At 43.3% G+C, this 13,899-nt stretch overlaps 1 protein-coding gene across 5 annotated transcripts in view; it reads left to right on the top strand.

The window, feature by feature from the left end:
* meis2a (Meis homeobox 2a) overlaps positions 1-13,899 on the top strand; it is a 79,491-nt gene that overhangs the window by 45,328 nt on the left and 20,264 nt on the right. For all 5 annotated transcript variants that reach the window (XM_004540361.6, XM_004540362.6, XM_004540360.5 and 2 more), the window contains exon 10: positions 8,246-8,322. In XM_004540361.6, coding sequence (XP_004540418.1) covers positions 8,246-8,322 — 77 coding nt within the window. The remainder of the gene's footprint in view (positions 1-8,245; positions 8,323-13,899) is intronic.

The following is a 13,899-nucleotide window of genomic DNA, read 5'->3' as shown; positions in this document are numbered from 1 at the left end:
CACATGCCGACCCTCCTTTGAGAAACATTAAGAAAGTGAAAGATCCTGAGGGCATTTGTCAGTCCACACAGCCCCATGCAGCCAGCCGCCCCTGGGTGTTGAGCAATGACAGGAGATATCTCCTTGACTCATACACTCCTAGATGAAAGGGGAGCTCAGAAGACTTTCATTTCTGAAAGGCAAAAATTGTAGTCAGTAAAAGAGAACAGACACAACAGGTAGGGGCAGGGTGGTGACTGATCAGGGCTTGGCTGACTTTGTTCCCTGGAAGTACTTGTGATCTCAGATGAATGCACCTATGCTTACTAGCGGCTATGTTCGTCCGGCTCACTGACAGAGATGTGATCTGAAGTGTCTTCCTGCCATGGACCTTCTTTTACTGGCAGAGGGTAGAGAAAAAGGGAGGCAGAGAAGGAAAAGAGATAAAATGTTTCTTTCCACCCCAGCTGTCCATTTGGAGGGGGAGAAAATTTGACATGGTTGACTTGAACACATTTAGCATCATTAGCAAACAGGAAGTGTCCCCCGCAGCTGTTTTTTGGTAGGGGAGGGGTTGTTTCTGACTGCAATGTAATGGACAAATGTTACCAACCGTGTTTGCCTTTGATTCTTGACCTGAAAACAAAAATTGACATTACAAATGTCCTATGATATCTTCCAAATTGGCTTGACATTCCACAGTGGGCCCTGGGGGTTTCTTGTTTGTCCTCTGTAAGTGGTTGTGCTCTCGTTGTTGTGTCCTGAGGCTTACTATTAGAACGCACTGGCCTTTCTCTTGAGAATGTGGAGTCTTAAAGAAACAGAGGGAGAGAGTAGAAAGAGAGAGGGATAGAGCTAAAGGAGGTGCTGGATGTGTATTTGAATACTTATTCTCATTAAGTTAATTCACAGTGAAAGGGAGATCCGTCAAGTGGAAACTCTCAGAAGCTTCTATTTGAAGAGCGAACACCCCCCCCCCCTTTTTTCTGTAGCTCAATCTGTCCATCTTACCAAATGAATCTGTTTCTATTTCAATTGAAGATCAGCCCCACTTTACTTTGACTTAGGAAGTTAAACAAAGTGTAAGGAACATAATAGAGTAAGAGGGTAAACGTAGAGCGACTCTGTATGTTAATATTAAGTACTTTTTCCAACAAGCTCTTAGTTGTAAGTGCTTTACTGTCTTGACACCAGCCCCTGTTTTCCTGACATTTCTATGGGATGGTTTCCAACACTCTGTATTCCTGTAGTATACATTCGTCTGAAATGTACTTTGATACAATGTATTTTTAATTGATTACAAATTACTTTTTAAATCAGTTGCTCATAGTTTCTAAAAAAAATGTCATGTTTCAGCCCCAGAAAACAACTGCTTCCTTTGTAGCATGTGCACACTGCGTGTTACTAAACCAGTGCCGATGTTTATTCAGAGATTCACGTTGCCATGACTTTGTGACTGGCAACAATAACGCGTGGTGCGAATATTGAGCTGTCTCATGCAGGCAAAGTGACTGGATCGACTGCTATGACCAACCCAGCAAACCTCTAATGATCTCTTCATAGGTTTGAAAAGTACCGTGCAAAGGCAAAACACCAGTCATTTCACAATTTAACAAGCAACATCATAGCACAAAATGGAACAGGAGAGTCATTACTAAGAATTATTTTTTAAAAATTCCACCAAAGGTTGGAAAATGTATACCAATAAAGTTTTAATAGGAACAAATCCCTCTGTAGGATGATCCTTTGGCTCGGCTGTAGTCATTGCAAGAACATGTTTTAAAGATTTCTTGAGAGCAAGTAGTGAGCGTGGCTGTGTGTTGACATCATGCAAGCTAGAAAGGAGAGCAGAACAGAGCTGGGTGCCCCTGAGCAGGCAGTTACCACAACAAAGCCAGCAGCCTGGACTGAAAAACCAGGCCAAATTCCTGCCCTCTAGGACCTGGCTTAAAGCTTGAGCGGAAACTTTGAAAAAGGGGGACGAGACGAGATGAGAGGAAAGGAGAAGCGATGAGGTGAACTAAAGAGGGTACGAGATGAGGGCAAAGGGGTTAGTGAGTATAGCAAGAGAAGTATTGCTGTTGGGACCTATAGAGTACAGTGGGAGAAGGAGAGATTGAAGGAAACAAGAGAGAGATAGAAAACCAGGGCCCACACTGCAAGGATGGAAGGATCGCGTTCCTCCTCTTGAAAGCACAGGGGCAGCCATGCGGTGAAAAAATAAGCCATGATCTCAATCTGACGATTAGACAGGCGCATTTCTGTGTTATGTCTCCCGGCCACAAGTGGACCGGGGTCTGCAACACAGCACACATGCAGTTTGTAGATATAACTGTTGGCAACGACTAATAGATTTGTGGTTGAGCTCAACAGAAACTCATCTGGGAGTTTCATTTTGATTTCTGTGTACATAATGAGCAGGGGTTTTTTTTATTTATTTTTTAAAAACATTTTTATCTCCTCTATTGGATAAAATGATATCTTTCATTTCATTATGCATGATAGAATTTGGAGGTGTTACCCTAAAACATCGCAGTCTTTTTGTTGGTCGATCGCTAAGTCTGGAGGTGCATTGGGATTGTGTGGGAGTGATTGCTATTTAGCCTCATGGAGCTTGGTACAATCAGATGCCTATATCTTTCACATCCTCCAGGGTTATTTCCTCACCCTCTCTTCCATTCATTCCGCTCTTACTCTTGCTGGAGCTTGGCAGGCAAACGGGGCAGTTATGCCGTAGAGCTTCTCTACAACCTTGCACTGTCTCCAGTGAACATAAATTAATGGTGTAGAGCAAACAGGCTGCTGGCAGAGGTCCAGGAGCTGGCTTCAGGAGCCCAGCCAGCGATTGTTGTGGGGGGCCGTGGCAGCAACAGCAGTAGTAGTACTGATACACTGCCAACCAGCCAGCCAGTCAGAGAGGCAGACAGACAGACTGGGGGCCCTTTTGCTCTATAATAGATGCCGCAGGCCTCACCAGTCCACCTTGTATTTGCAATCATCACTGTTTTACTGTCAGAGGGCAGTCCACTGAGAGCCCTTATACTTACTGTGGAAGCTTTGGAGTTTGCAGCGAGAGCAAGACAAGTGTAGTGGTATGTTCTGAATGCAGATCGTATGAGGTGTAGATATGGATGTACTTTTATTTGCTGTTATCAGAGGTTGGCATGCAGTGCGTGCGGTTTGTTGTTTGGCGTCATGTGAGTTCTGTTTATAAGCTGGCAGTATCCCTGTGTGTGTAGTCGAGTGAGAGCAAGAGCGAGAGAGAAAGGGAAACCAGCAGGGTTGAGTCATTGAGTCATGTGGCATTCTTGCCTGTTTTCAGACTGTTGTCAGGAAGCAGTGTAGTTCCCAGTGAAATAAAGCAAACACCCAAATAACCCTCAACTGCCTCCCACCTCCATTTCCCTCAAATCACACAAAAACAGGGAGAAAGAGAGAACAGAGTAGAGAAAGTTGGAGATGAGCTTGAACGTAGGGAAGGACAACAGCATTTTTTTAACTTTCAAAAGTCCCACATATGTATACCCAAGTTTGCTATTCTTACTTCAGAGTCCATTAAAAACATCACAGTTATTTAGAATCAGTTACATAAATAAACTGATCTTTTAAACAGTAAAGCTGGATTATTTACCAATTGCAAATTTCTTGCAAATTTCTACTCACTATTACCAAATTCAACCACAAATAATTTTTTTTGCATTTATTCAGACAAATTTGAAAAGTTGATTTCTCAGAAATAGAACGCACTTCTCTTTTTAATTGTCATGTGCCCGTCCATTTGATGTCTACAGATGGACGTAATTAACTGTATTCTTCAATATAAATCACAAAACCTGTCAGAAACCTGCGACTAAAAAGCCAACCATTAGGTAGGCTGTGTGCATAGTAAACACTCGCGAGGATTCAAAAACTCCAACTGGATTTATTTGTCATATCTGTTTGATCTCTCAGTAATGCTGATATGCATTCAATCTCATTGTCATTTGTCAAAGAAGCCAATTGTAACATTATTAACAGCGCCAACTTGATATTTAAAATGTGCCAATCTTACCCCAGCTCAATGCCAAATCCATATTAAAATGTCATTCCTATATTTGATTGCGTTTATTTCTGACAGTGAATATTATTATCATCCTCCAGTCACTTTGATTAAAAACAAATATGATTCCAATCAGTGTGTGGAAGGCGTATATGAAAGGAAATATTGAGATGCAATATTTCCGTAAATTTAGATACAGAAGAGTCACAATAAAGTCCACCAGTGGCTCCAACACATGAAAAAGTTCTGTATCTGTGTAGCAAATGCTTTTTTTAAAAAATTAATTAAAGTTACCATGAAAATCAAAAAGAGGTTAAGCTAAATCACCCCATTGATCCCGAGTATATTCTTTGTGTTGTCATTGCACTGAGGGTAAACAGCCAATGGCCTTTGATTTCCTGTGAGTCATTAGCATGGAATTGGTTTGCAAGCCACTGTAACCTTGTGACCTGCCTCTATAACTCATGTCACACACTGATGATGTAATTCATCAATGGGGTCCAACTGCAGCTCATGCAAGGAGCTGCAGGTTCAGGGGGAAGAGTGAAAGCCGCAGAGCAGGAAAAGTGGTGGGGGTTGTACGGAACAGCCGGGATAATGACCGGGCCACGGGATTTGATGATGGGTGCATATAGGTGTCAGGAGAGCACAAAAGTGATATATGACAAACTGGATGTTGGATGAGTAGATAGGTGTGCAAAAGGTGTGGTGTCAAGTTAAGACGGGTCCAGCGGTAGATGTGGTTATTGCATACAATGAAATGCCAAGCTGCTAAGCTGGATTCAGGCGGGTGGTGGTGGTGGGGGTGAGGGTGGGGTCAAGGACCGTACGCAGCAGATGCTAGAGCTACCTCAGCTTGTAATGTTCAGCAACCACAGGGGCCATTACATCCAGCACTATCAGAGAGCACAGAGCACATCAAACCCTGTAATTTAGCCAGCAGTCGATCACACACACACACACACACACACACACACACACACACACACACACACACACACACACACACACACACACAGAAGTACAAGCACAGCTCAATTCTTAGGAAAAGACAGAATTTGGTCCACCTGCGTATGCATCGGTGTTTGTGTTGATGTTTGTCTGAGTGGGGTTTTTTTTTAAGGTCAGACTGCAGGAGCTAGACAACATGTGCCCATCAGGATAATGTGCCCTGTTCCATTAACAGGTTTCAGAATAATTAACGGGGTTGTTTCGAACCGAGACTCGCGCTGCCGGGACAACAAATTGAAACTGCTCATGTCTGCCTCTAATTATTTATAGACTGCTTTACATTTTGTGGTCAATCTTCTTTTAAGGATATTGGCTGTGGTGTTTGTAACTGAACATATTGAGTGGTTCCAAAGCCAGTGGGGAAGTTATCAATACCATCTTTGATCTTCCACTGTGTTTGTGTTCCTTCCATTAAATACTCATGTCATACGTCCCCTGATGGTAGAGAGGGACATATCCAGGAAGATACACATTGGACTTTTTTTTTTCCAATCACTTTGCATTCAAGATTTTGCCATATGTATATATATATATATATATATATATATATATATATATATGTATTTTTTGTGGGAGTTAACAATCAACCATTCTCCAATTTCACAGCTACTCCAGACTTGTAACCACTAGGCCCACCATGTCAGCTTGTTTCTTATGTCTGTGTGTTTATGTTTGTGTGTGTGTGTGTGTGTGTCGCCAGGTCTGGTTTGCATTCTAATTCATAAAAAAATCACACATATGTCGGGCATGGAGGGTCAGCAACAAATGCAAGACAAAGAATGCCGAGCAGAGATGAAGAGAAGAGACTGATTATGTACTCATGCTGTTTGTATGTTGCAGTCTGTTTGCGTTTAGATTTGTTTCTCTGTGTGTACGCTCAGCAGTGCCTATGGGCGAATGCTTACAAGTATTAAGATTGCAGGGGGTGATCATCTGACACAGGGAGGTATAAGTAAGGAGGGGAAGAGGTATGAGCTGAACGAAATAGGATTTTTTTTTTCTTGTCTATGCGGTCAGAGTAAATCTCCTTACTCAGGGGTTTTGTGTGCGAGGGAGGCTTTAACATCCCCACTCTCCTTGATGAGACATCTTTCTTGTTTGTTCAAACCATTCATTACGTGGTGGCTGTTGGACGAGCCGTGCCGCTGGCCAGCGTATTTATCACCAGGCTATAGCGCGCTCTGGCTGACAGTAGGCGATTGATGACCGGGTCTGGGGCTGAGAGGCTGAGGAAGCCTTAATACAATGTAAATGACCCACTCCCATTTCCAATTTAGGCTGCTCCTATCTCCACACTTCCATACGACATCATCTTTAGCCAGCTCTCTACTTGTGTAGGTTTTTAGGCGCATTTGCATACTCGAGGTTTATATAGTGTATACTTAAAAGGAAAAATGGATTAAAAAAAAGAATATATATATAATATGTATATATATATATATATATATATATATATATATATATATATATATATATATATATATATATAAAATAGAGCTTGTATCTTGTGCACCCTGTGGCTTCTCTTGAAAATGTTTACACAGAGACACACACAAATGTGCATACACACACACACACACAATACCTTGGCAACTCTGTCTCCGGTAGCCAAGGAAATGTCAACACCTGGCAATCAAAAAATGTATTTCTATGCAAGCATTATCATCTTTCCTTTGTTAATGATTTTAGCATATTAAAAGGGACTAAGTACACAAGTACAAATCAGATTAATCCCCCTCTGCAGCCGGGAGTCATTATTTGTCCAATCTCAGCCTTGTTTGTTATTAATTGTGCACATTCCTCAAACCATTTTTTCATCCCTTCTTTAATTAAAACAGACTACATTTAAACAGGCAGGGCTACCTGAAAGGAGGAGTCTCCTTCTCTGCTGATATGACTTCTCATATAAATTATTACAGCGGTAAATGAGAAAATGCTTCTTGAGCAACAGCTATCATTTCAAGTTAAAATTCAATTCAATTAACACGAGCTGGGCATACATTGCCAGCTGTGAAATGTGCTCAATGAGCATATACCCAGAAAGGAACTGAAACAATCAAATTAAAGTTTTGAAGATTTAAGGTATTTTTCTTTTTGGGGGGAGGGGGAGTTATAAACATCACCTCAAAAAGGATTTGTGTGTGTGTGTTTTGATTTGTAGGTGTCAGGTCTATGAATAATTTTCATCTGTCTATTTGCATTTCTGTTTGCACGTGCTTGTGTGCATGCATGCTTTCTGTTTACACCGGCTGAATGAAATACATAGTGTCTCATTTGTTTCGTTTGCGTGCGCCCCGACTCCTAATCTGGCCCTTAAAGACATCTGTCACCAGCGATCACTGTTGTTTTGTCATGCTTCATAGCAGGCCCAGGGGGAGCAAGGCAGCCCAAGGTCTGCCATTTATATCAGCCAATGTTCTCTAGATTGGACCTGACACAAATAGTATCATTGCAGACCTTGTTGGAGAATTACATTTTCAGGTAAAAATCTTGGCATATCTGTGGAGCACATTTCACAGCATTCTCTTCTTTTAGCATTAGTCTCTTTTCAGCTGCTCTCTATGAAAGAGCCACCACCGGGATACATGTCAGACATTCAAGGAAAGATAAATGTATTCTCCACAAATCTTCACCCACTCAATCTGTTGCTGTGCCGGTATGTTATAAAAGGATTCTCAGACACCACAATATATGGCTTAGGCCTACTGGAAAGTCATGTTTGTCAAAGTGTGTATGGTCATAAGTGTCTTTTCTTTCTGGAGGTGTGCTATATGTTGTTTTTGTGTAGGCAGGGTGGGGATAAAGAATGGGGGTTATCACTGGTGACAGTGTTAACAAACTTGTTTGGCCAGCTCCTACAGGTTTTGCACTAAACTGTGCGTGTATGTTTGTGTGTGTGTGTAGGTGTGTGTGTGTGTGTGTGTATGTATGCGTGGGTGTGGACACGTGTATGGTGTGAATGTCTATAATGTGCAAGAGGCAGCATTGGGTGGAGGTCATGAGAAGGTCCAGTCTTAAGTTACACAATGCAACAAACACAGGAACATATTGAATAGATACAGTAATAAGCAACAGCCATGAACTTGACTCGAAGCACGTGTTCGTTTTCCAGCGCTTCGCTATACGAGTGCTTACATGCATGGATATTTATGCTAATCTGTATGTCAAAGAGGCTCATGTATGTGTTTGTTTCTCTCTCTCTGCTTGCTCCTGCAGCACCCATACCCTTCTGAAGAGCAGAAGAAGCAGCTAGCCCAAGACACGGGCCTCACCATCTTGCAAGTAAACAACTGGTGAGTCAAGATTTCCGCTTGCCCTATCTCCACCACCAGCATCGCTCTGCCTTTTATTTTCAAAAGCCTTCGCCTCCCTCTCCCCATCAGCCAAGACGGCTAATGCTCCTAAAGTGTGAAAACCGTTTATGTACATCCCTCCCCATCGCTCACAGACACATGCAGAGGTTCACACATAGACATACACACAGACAACCTTTGTAACATTATTATATGTAAGCTACCAGGATGTTCCGGTGTTATCTGTAAAGTGTTCCGCGGCTAAGTCAGTGGTCTTTGTGGTTTGATGCACATGTATTCACTGGGATATATTTAAGGGAGACAGGCACTGATCATAAGCTACCCCTACAGCCCCCACACCCACCCCACCCCTTCATCCAAAACCATACCTACCACCGCCACTGGTGCCCCCACAAAAGGCAAAACTGCCTTTCCACCCCCTCCCCATTTTACACCAGCTATATGGTGGATTAAGGTTTTGGTGGCCTGGCCAGCAGGGCCTTTGTAGATGGCTTAGCACATAACTGGGGGTGGTGGATTAAATAAAATGATCACAGAAGCAAAGAAATGATACAGGAATTACTTATCAAAATACTAGCCCAGGTTTTATCTGCAGCTTAATTTTGTTCAGTACATTCTCAGGGTGATGTTCAGATTAATTGAACTGACAGCTTCCTTTCAAAATTCCGGGAAGGTATTTGCACGGATTTCAGGTCTTACACAAACTTAATTATATGGAACCCCATTTTATCATTCTAATTCCATGTAGCGGGGGTTCTATTTACAAATGACAAGTCTGTGCCTTTTATTCACAGCTTTCCTTAATATATTTATCAAAGCGGGTTCATTTACAAAGTGCTCTATCTGTTGGGTACAGGCAGGCTGACATTAACGAAGCTTTTAGGTTTATCAGACTCGCAGCCTGACAAGCCACCCGAGGGTCAATTGATTTTTTGGTTCTGTGATTCATTTTTTTCTCATTTTTCCTGGATCACAATGAGAAACATGCCTGGAGAATTAGCCTGGTTTGTCGGCCTTATCTATCAGCCCCCTCCCTCGTGCTCCCCCCCACTATCTGACATACTCTGTCTCCTTCGTTTCTCTCTCTCTCGCTCGCTCCCTCTCTCTTTCTCTCCCCTTCTTTCTCACCCTTTGCTTTATTCCCTTCTAGCCAGGGGAAGTCAAGCTACTTAAATTGGCCACAGGAACCGGTGTTATCAGACTTTAATGCACCCTACAGTGTGGATAGCATTTCAATTACACTAGTAACCAAAGATTAGCCCCCGCTTGCCTGTTTCATGCCTCGTGCCACCGTTTCGGGACGCCATGCACCTTACCTACAGGAGCAGAAAATTGAGTTGCCTTGCCTGTGTCATGGTGATTAATGCAGAAATACTCTGCTAACCTGGGAGGAGAGAGAAATAGACAGAGACATAGACAGAGATAGATCTGAGACGAGTCCCTGCCTTCTCATTGGCCATGAAATTCAAGCCATCCATTTGGTCTGAAAGCATCTTGCACTGTGTAACATCCTTGAGCATACGCACACAGATGCATAATCACAGATGATCACAGAGCTGTATTAACTTTACACCAGGCCTCTTATAAAATACATACCAGTTACTGAAGAGGCTTGGAGTCCATTAGTGTGTCTGTGGTGCATCCCGGCTGATGTCGGGAGGCCTGGGTGACTCTGCCACGTTACTGGCTATGTTACAGTAAGGGAAAGGTGAGAAGAAGGTGCAGAAGTTTTCCACTTTTTACTATCTAGGCTAGGTAGCGAGTTATAGTTAAATGTCTGACCTTTTTGTTTTTCTCTTTGATATTTGGTCCAGTGGCTGCTCAGATCATTCACCCCAGATATGACAGAACTTAGCCATATGAAATTCCTGTTTCAAAAAAACCCCCTCAAATTCCTGGCTGGTCCCTTGCATTGTTCTGTTATTCCCTTTGATGCATGGTTACTGCCATGTTACTGACCAGAGAGAGGGAGCGAGAGAGAGATAGCGACAGACAGGGGGGAAAAGAAGCAAAGGATGATTGGGGGGAATAGGGAGGGGATGGCCGCCGTCTTCGGTTTCCAGAGCTCTCCCTCGGGGAAAGGATGTGCTGAATCAGGGCTTTGTCCGCCGGCACAATCGCAGCCCAGCGAGGGCACAACGGTGCACTGTGTGATAGTCAATAGACAGTGCATCTCACTCTCTCCCCTTTTGCCCCATCAAACCTCCCAGCACCATCCCCTCCAAATGACACCTAGCTTTACATTTACCTGGAGCTCACCTGTGCAGGCAGAAAGCAAAACTCAACTGGTTTAAACCCTTTTGTCTCAGCGCCACACTCTGATACTCCGGCGGAGTCTAACTCGAGAATATATAATTAGAAAACAGCCTCACCTGTTTGTAGCCCACATGCCAACAGCTGTTTGATGTTAATAAGGGCAAAGGAAAGGGTTAAAGTCCACAATCTCATTGCTCTGGTGTTGAGCTTATGAGAGGAAAGACTTGATTATCCTGTTAATAGTTTCCCCTGCGTTCAAAGGTGTGTTTGTATGTGCATTATTACTAATGGGAACTTCAGAGATGTGTATGAGTATACAGTGTGTCAGGACACCATTAGTTGACCATTAGATAGTGTGGGGTTTTGTTTGCCCTGCTTACATTTGAGACAGCAGGCGTCATGCTAAGAGAACGTGGGAGTGGTCTGATATGTAATTGCATTTGTTTAAGATTGCAGGAAAAGGTGAGGGCCATGTCACACATGGCATTCTGGGATAGCGAAGTAGGTGAAATGGCAGACAGGTGTTCATAAGCTAAAGAAGCATTTAGAGTTTACAGTGTCTGGCGGCAAATTTGCCTTCCTCAGCAGCTCCCAGTGTCCTGCTATCATTCTGAACTAAATGGAGCCTGACCGAATCCTTTCATGTCTCAGCATCACACCCAACACGATGTGCCCTCGCTCTCTGCCATAAACACACACACACACACACCGACTGTCCTGCCGTTATTTACCACAGCACCAACGGGTACGCGCGCGCTCACACAGGCGGCATGTAACTACACACACAGGGTTATTACATGGGCCTGAGAGATGATGCCGATGACAGATGACTGAAAGAAATGGCATCTAAAAAAAGGAAGGAAATCGGCCCGTCATTATTCCCTCATCTCGCAGGCAGCCAGTTGGCCATTTCCATGGCTGAGTGAGGGGGGGGGGGGGGTTGGGTTGCAGTCGGGTGGGGGTGGGGGTGCAGAACAAATCAGAGAGCGAATATGTCATTTGTTGGCATCGATGATAACTGACTGCTGTGCCACTGGACCACTAATAACAATAAAGAGGGCACTAAGCCACACTCTATTTTTACTTGTCTGCCTCCTCTCTACAGCCCAGGGGAGACTACATGCACAGACACACAAACACACACACAGTGAGGAGAGGCTCCAATTAGCGGCAGAAAGGAATACAATGAGTGAGTTATTAAGACACAGAGGCGGATCGCAGCCAACCTTTGCCCCCTGTCGGAGCACAGGTCACATGATAAGGGAAGGATATCCGCCAGACAACGGCGCCAAGCAGCCTGTGCCCACTGAGGAGATGAAATAGGCTCAATCTCTGTGGCAGTTCAGTGTGGAGTGTGGTGCACTGATTGTTTTCTCTTTTTTTTTTTGACCTTGAACAGTCGCCAACAAATAACTGTACATGTACTGTATTAGCAATAATATGTTTAATTACTCTGTTTTAAGAACAGAAGGATGTGCTCTGACTAAGCCAGCAAACTGCGTTATGTGCGACCAATGTCATTCATATGTCGAGTAACTGAGCAGGCAGGTGCACTGGGGAAATAAGCTAAACAGGACTGAAACAGGATCTTGAAAGAATGCTACAAATAAAATAAAAAATACATTAAATAAATAAGCAAATAAAAAATCAAAAGTCATTACAATTATATGCCTTTTGAACTTTAGCCTATCTATATAGAATCCCGATTATGACCCCCGATTGTGCTCTGCTGTGGCACAGCATGCAGATAAACTGAATTTAGATGGCTCTAAACTGACTGATCTGTAGCTCTCTTCACAGCAGGTTCCCCATTCCCATTCAGATCAACTCATCCTGGATCACCTCTAGATTTTACAGACTTTAAATCACTCGGCGGCGATACAAAGTGGCTGCACTGAAGGTTCATGTGCAAAATGTTAACATTTGTTTGTGGTGTCTGAAAACACGAAAGAGAAAAAGCAAAAGCAAATTTGTTCCTCCACTTAGAAAGCATTTTCCATCCCCCTTTCTCGGGCCAAAGAGACACTTAGGAACACTGCCTTTTACGATTTTATACGATTTTATGATTCTCTGGTTTGGCAGCGACGCCCATTATGAAATGCAAAATAATAACTAATATTTTCCAAATGTAACATAAAGTTATGAAACTGGTCTAGCCGCCTGTTTTTCCACATTCTTTATAAGTATTTACGTCTCATGAATCTCACACAGAGGCTTTTGAGGTCCCCCCAACCCCCACCCCGTACTCTGCTCACTGCCCACTCCCTACTTTTCTATCTCTTCTTTTCTACAACATTGGTGGGCTAGTTGACTGAAGTTGCTGGTTATCTGTCTAACTTTGACCCAGATGGAAATGTCATGCCTTTTTTTGGCTGCAACCAGGGACTCCCAGCAGTGGCCATCTCATGCCCCTGGCTTTCTAAATATACAGCCAGAGTGTGGAGAGGTTGTGGCTGCGTGTGTGTGTGTGTCTCTCTGGTGTATCTGTGTGTGCAAGCATGAGTGTATATGTGTGTCTAACTAAAAAGAGAGACTATCGGGGTGCTGCCAACACAGGCATCATGATCCCTCTCATTTAGGGACCGCTAATTGGCAGTTAATTAGCAGAATTGACTCTGTTGTCGGATCCCAAGTGCCATCCCCCCTACCAACACCCTCTACCCGCTAAGTTCATTTGATCTGGCTGCTTTCTTGATGCTGTAATAATAATCCTGTTTCATCTGTTTTGGAGGAAGAAACACATTTAGAAAAACATATTCTCACTATTGGCAAGATTAGAACAGAACGGGCTCTTTTTTCGTAGCAGGTTTCATTTTCTTTTTCATTTTGTTCAGCGGTTGTTACAGATCCAAATATCTGTTAACTGCACCATCTAGACACATGCTTTACTCACAGTTTAAGCCATGGGAGTCTTAAACAGCTGACACTAATGTGTGCCACCGTGCTCTCACAGTATATGTGAGTACATTAGCCCTGCTGAAATTCTCACTGTGATTAACAGGGCTCACTAACATTTTTATCAGGCACTGGGGGCACGCTGACTCGTAGCATGGTATGGACACCCAACGAGGCTATGAAGCAACCCAGTGCCCACCTCTGTATGAGTTATGGAAAACAGGTGGTACTTTCACAAAAACTGGCAATGTCGGCTGATCGTGCACGAAAACGAATGCCTTTTTTAACTTGTTTTCCCATTGCAAGCTCAAGATTCTCCAAAGCGCAGACGGCATGCAAGAAGAACGAAGCCGGACCAGGCAAGATAGAGCGGCAAAGAGCTAAAAGAGGCATTACAGAGAAAGC

The sequence above is a fragment of the Maylandia zebra genome, linkage group LG19 (genome assembly GCF_041146795.1).
Source record: "Maylandia zebra isolate NMK-2024a linkage group LG19, Mzebra_GT3a, whole genome shotgun sequence".
NCBI classification, from domain to species: Eukaryota; Metazoa; Chordata; class Actinopteri; order Cichliformes; family Cichlidae; genus Maylandia; species Maylandia zebra.
Note: the sequence above shows the minus strand (reverse complement) of the source record. Positions and strands in the feature narration are given on the sequence as shown.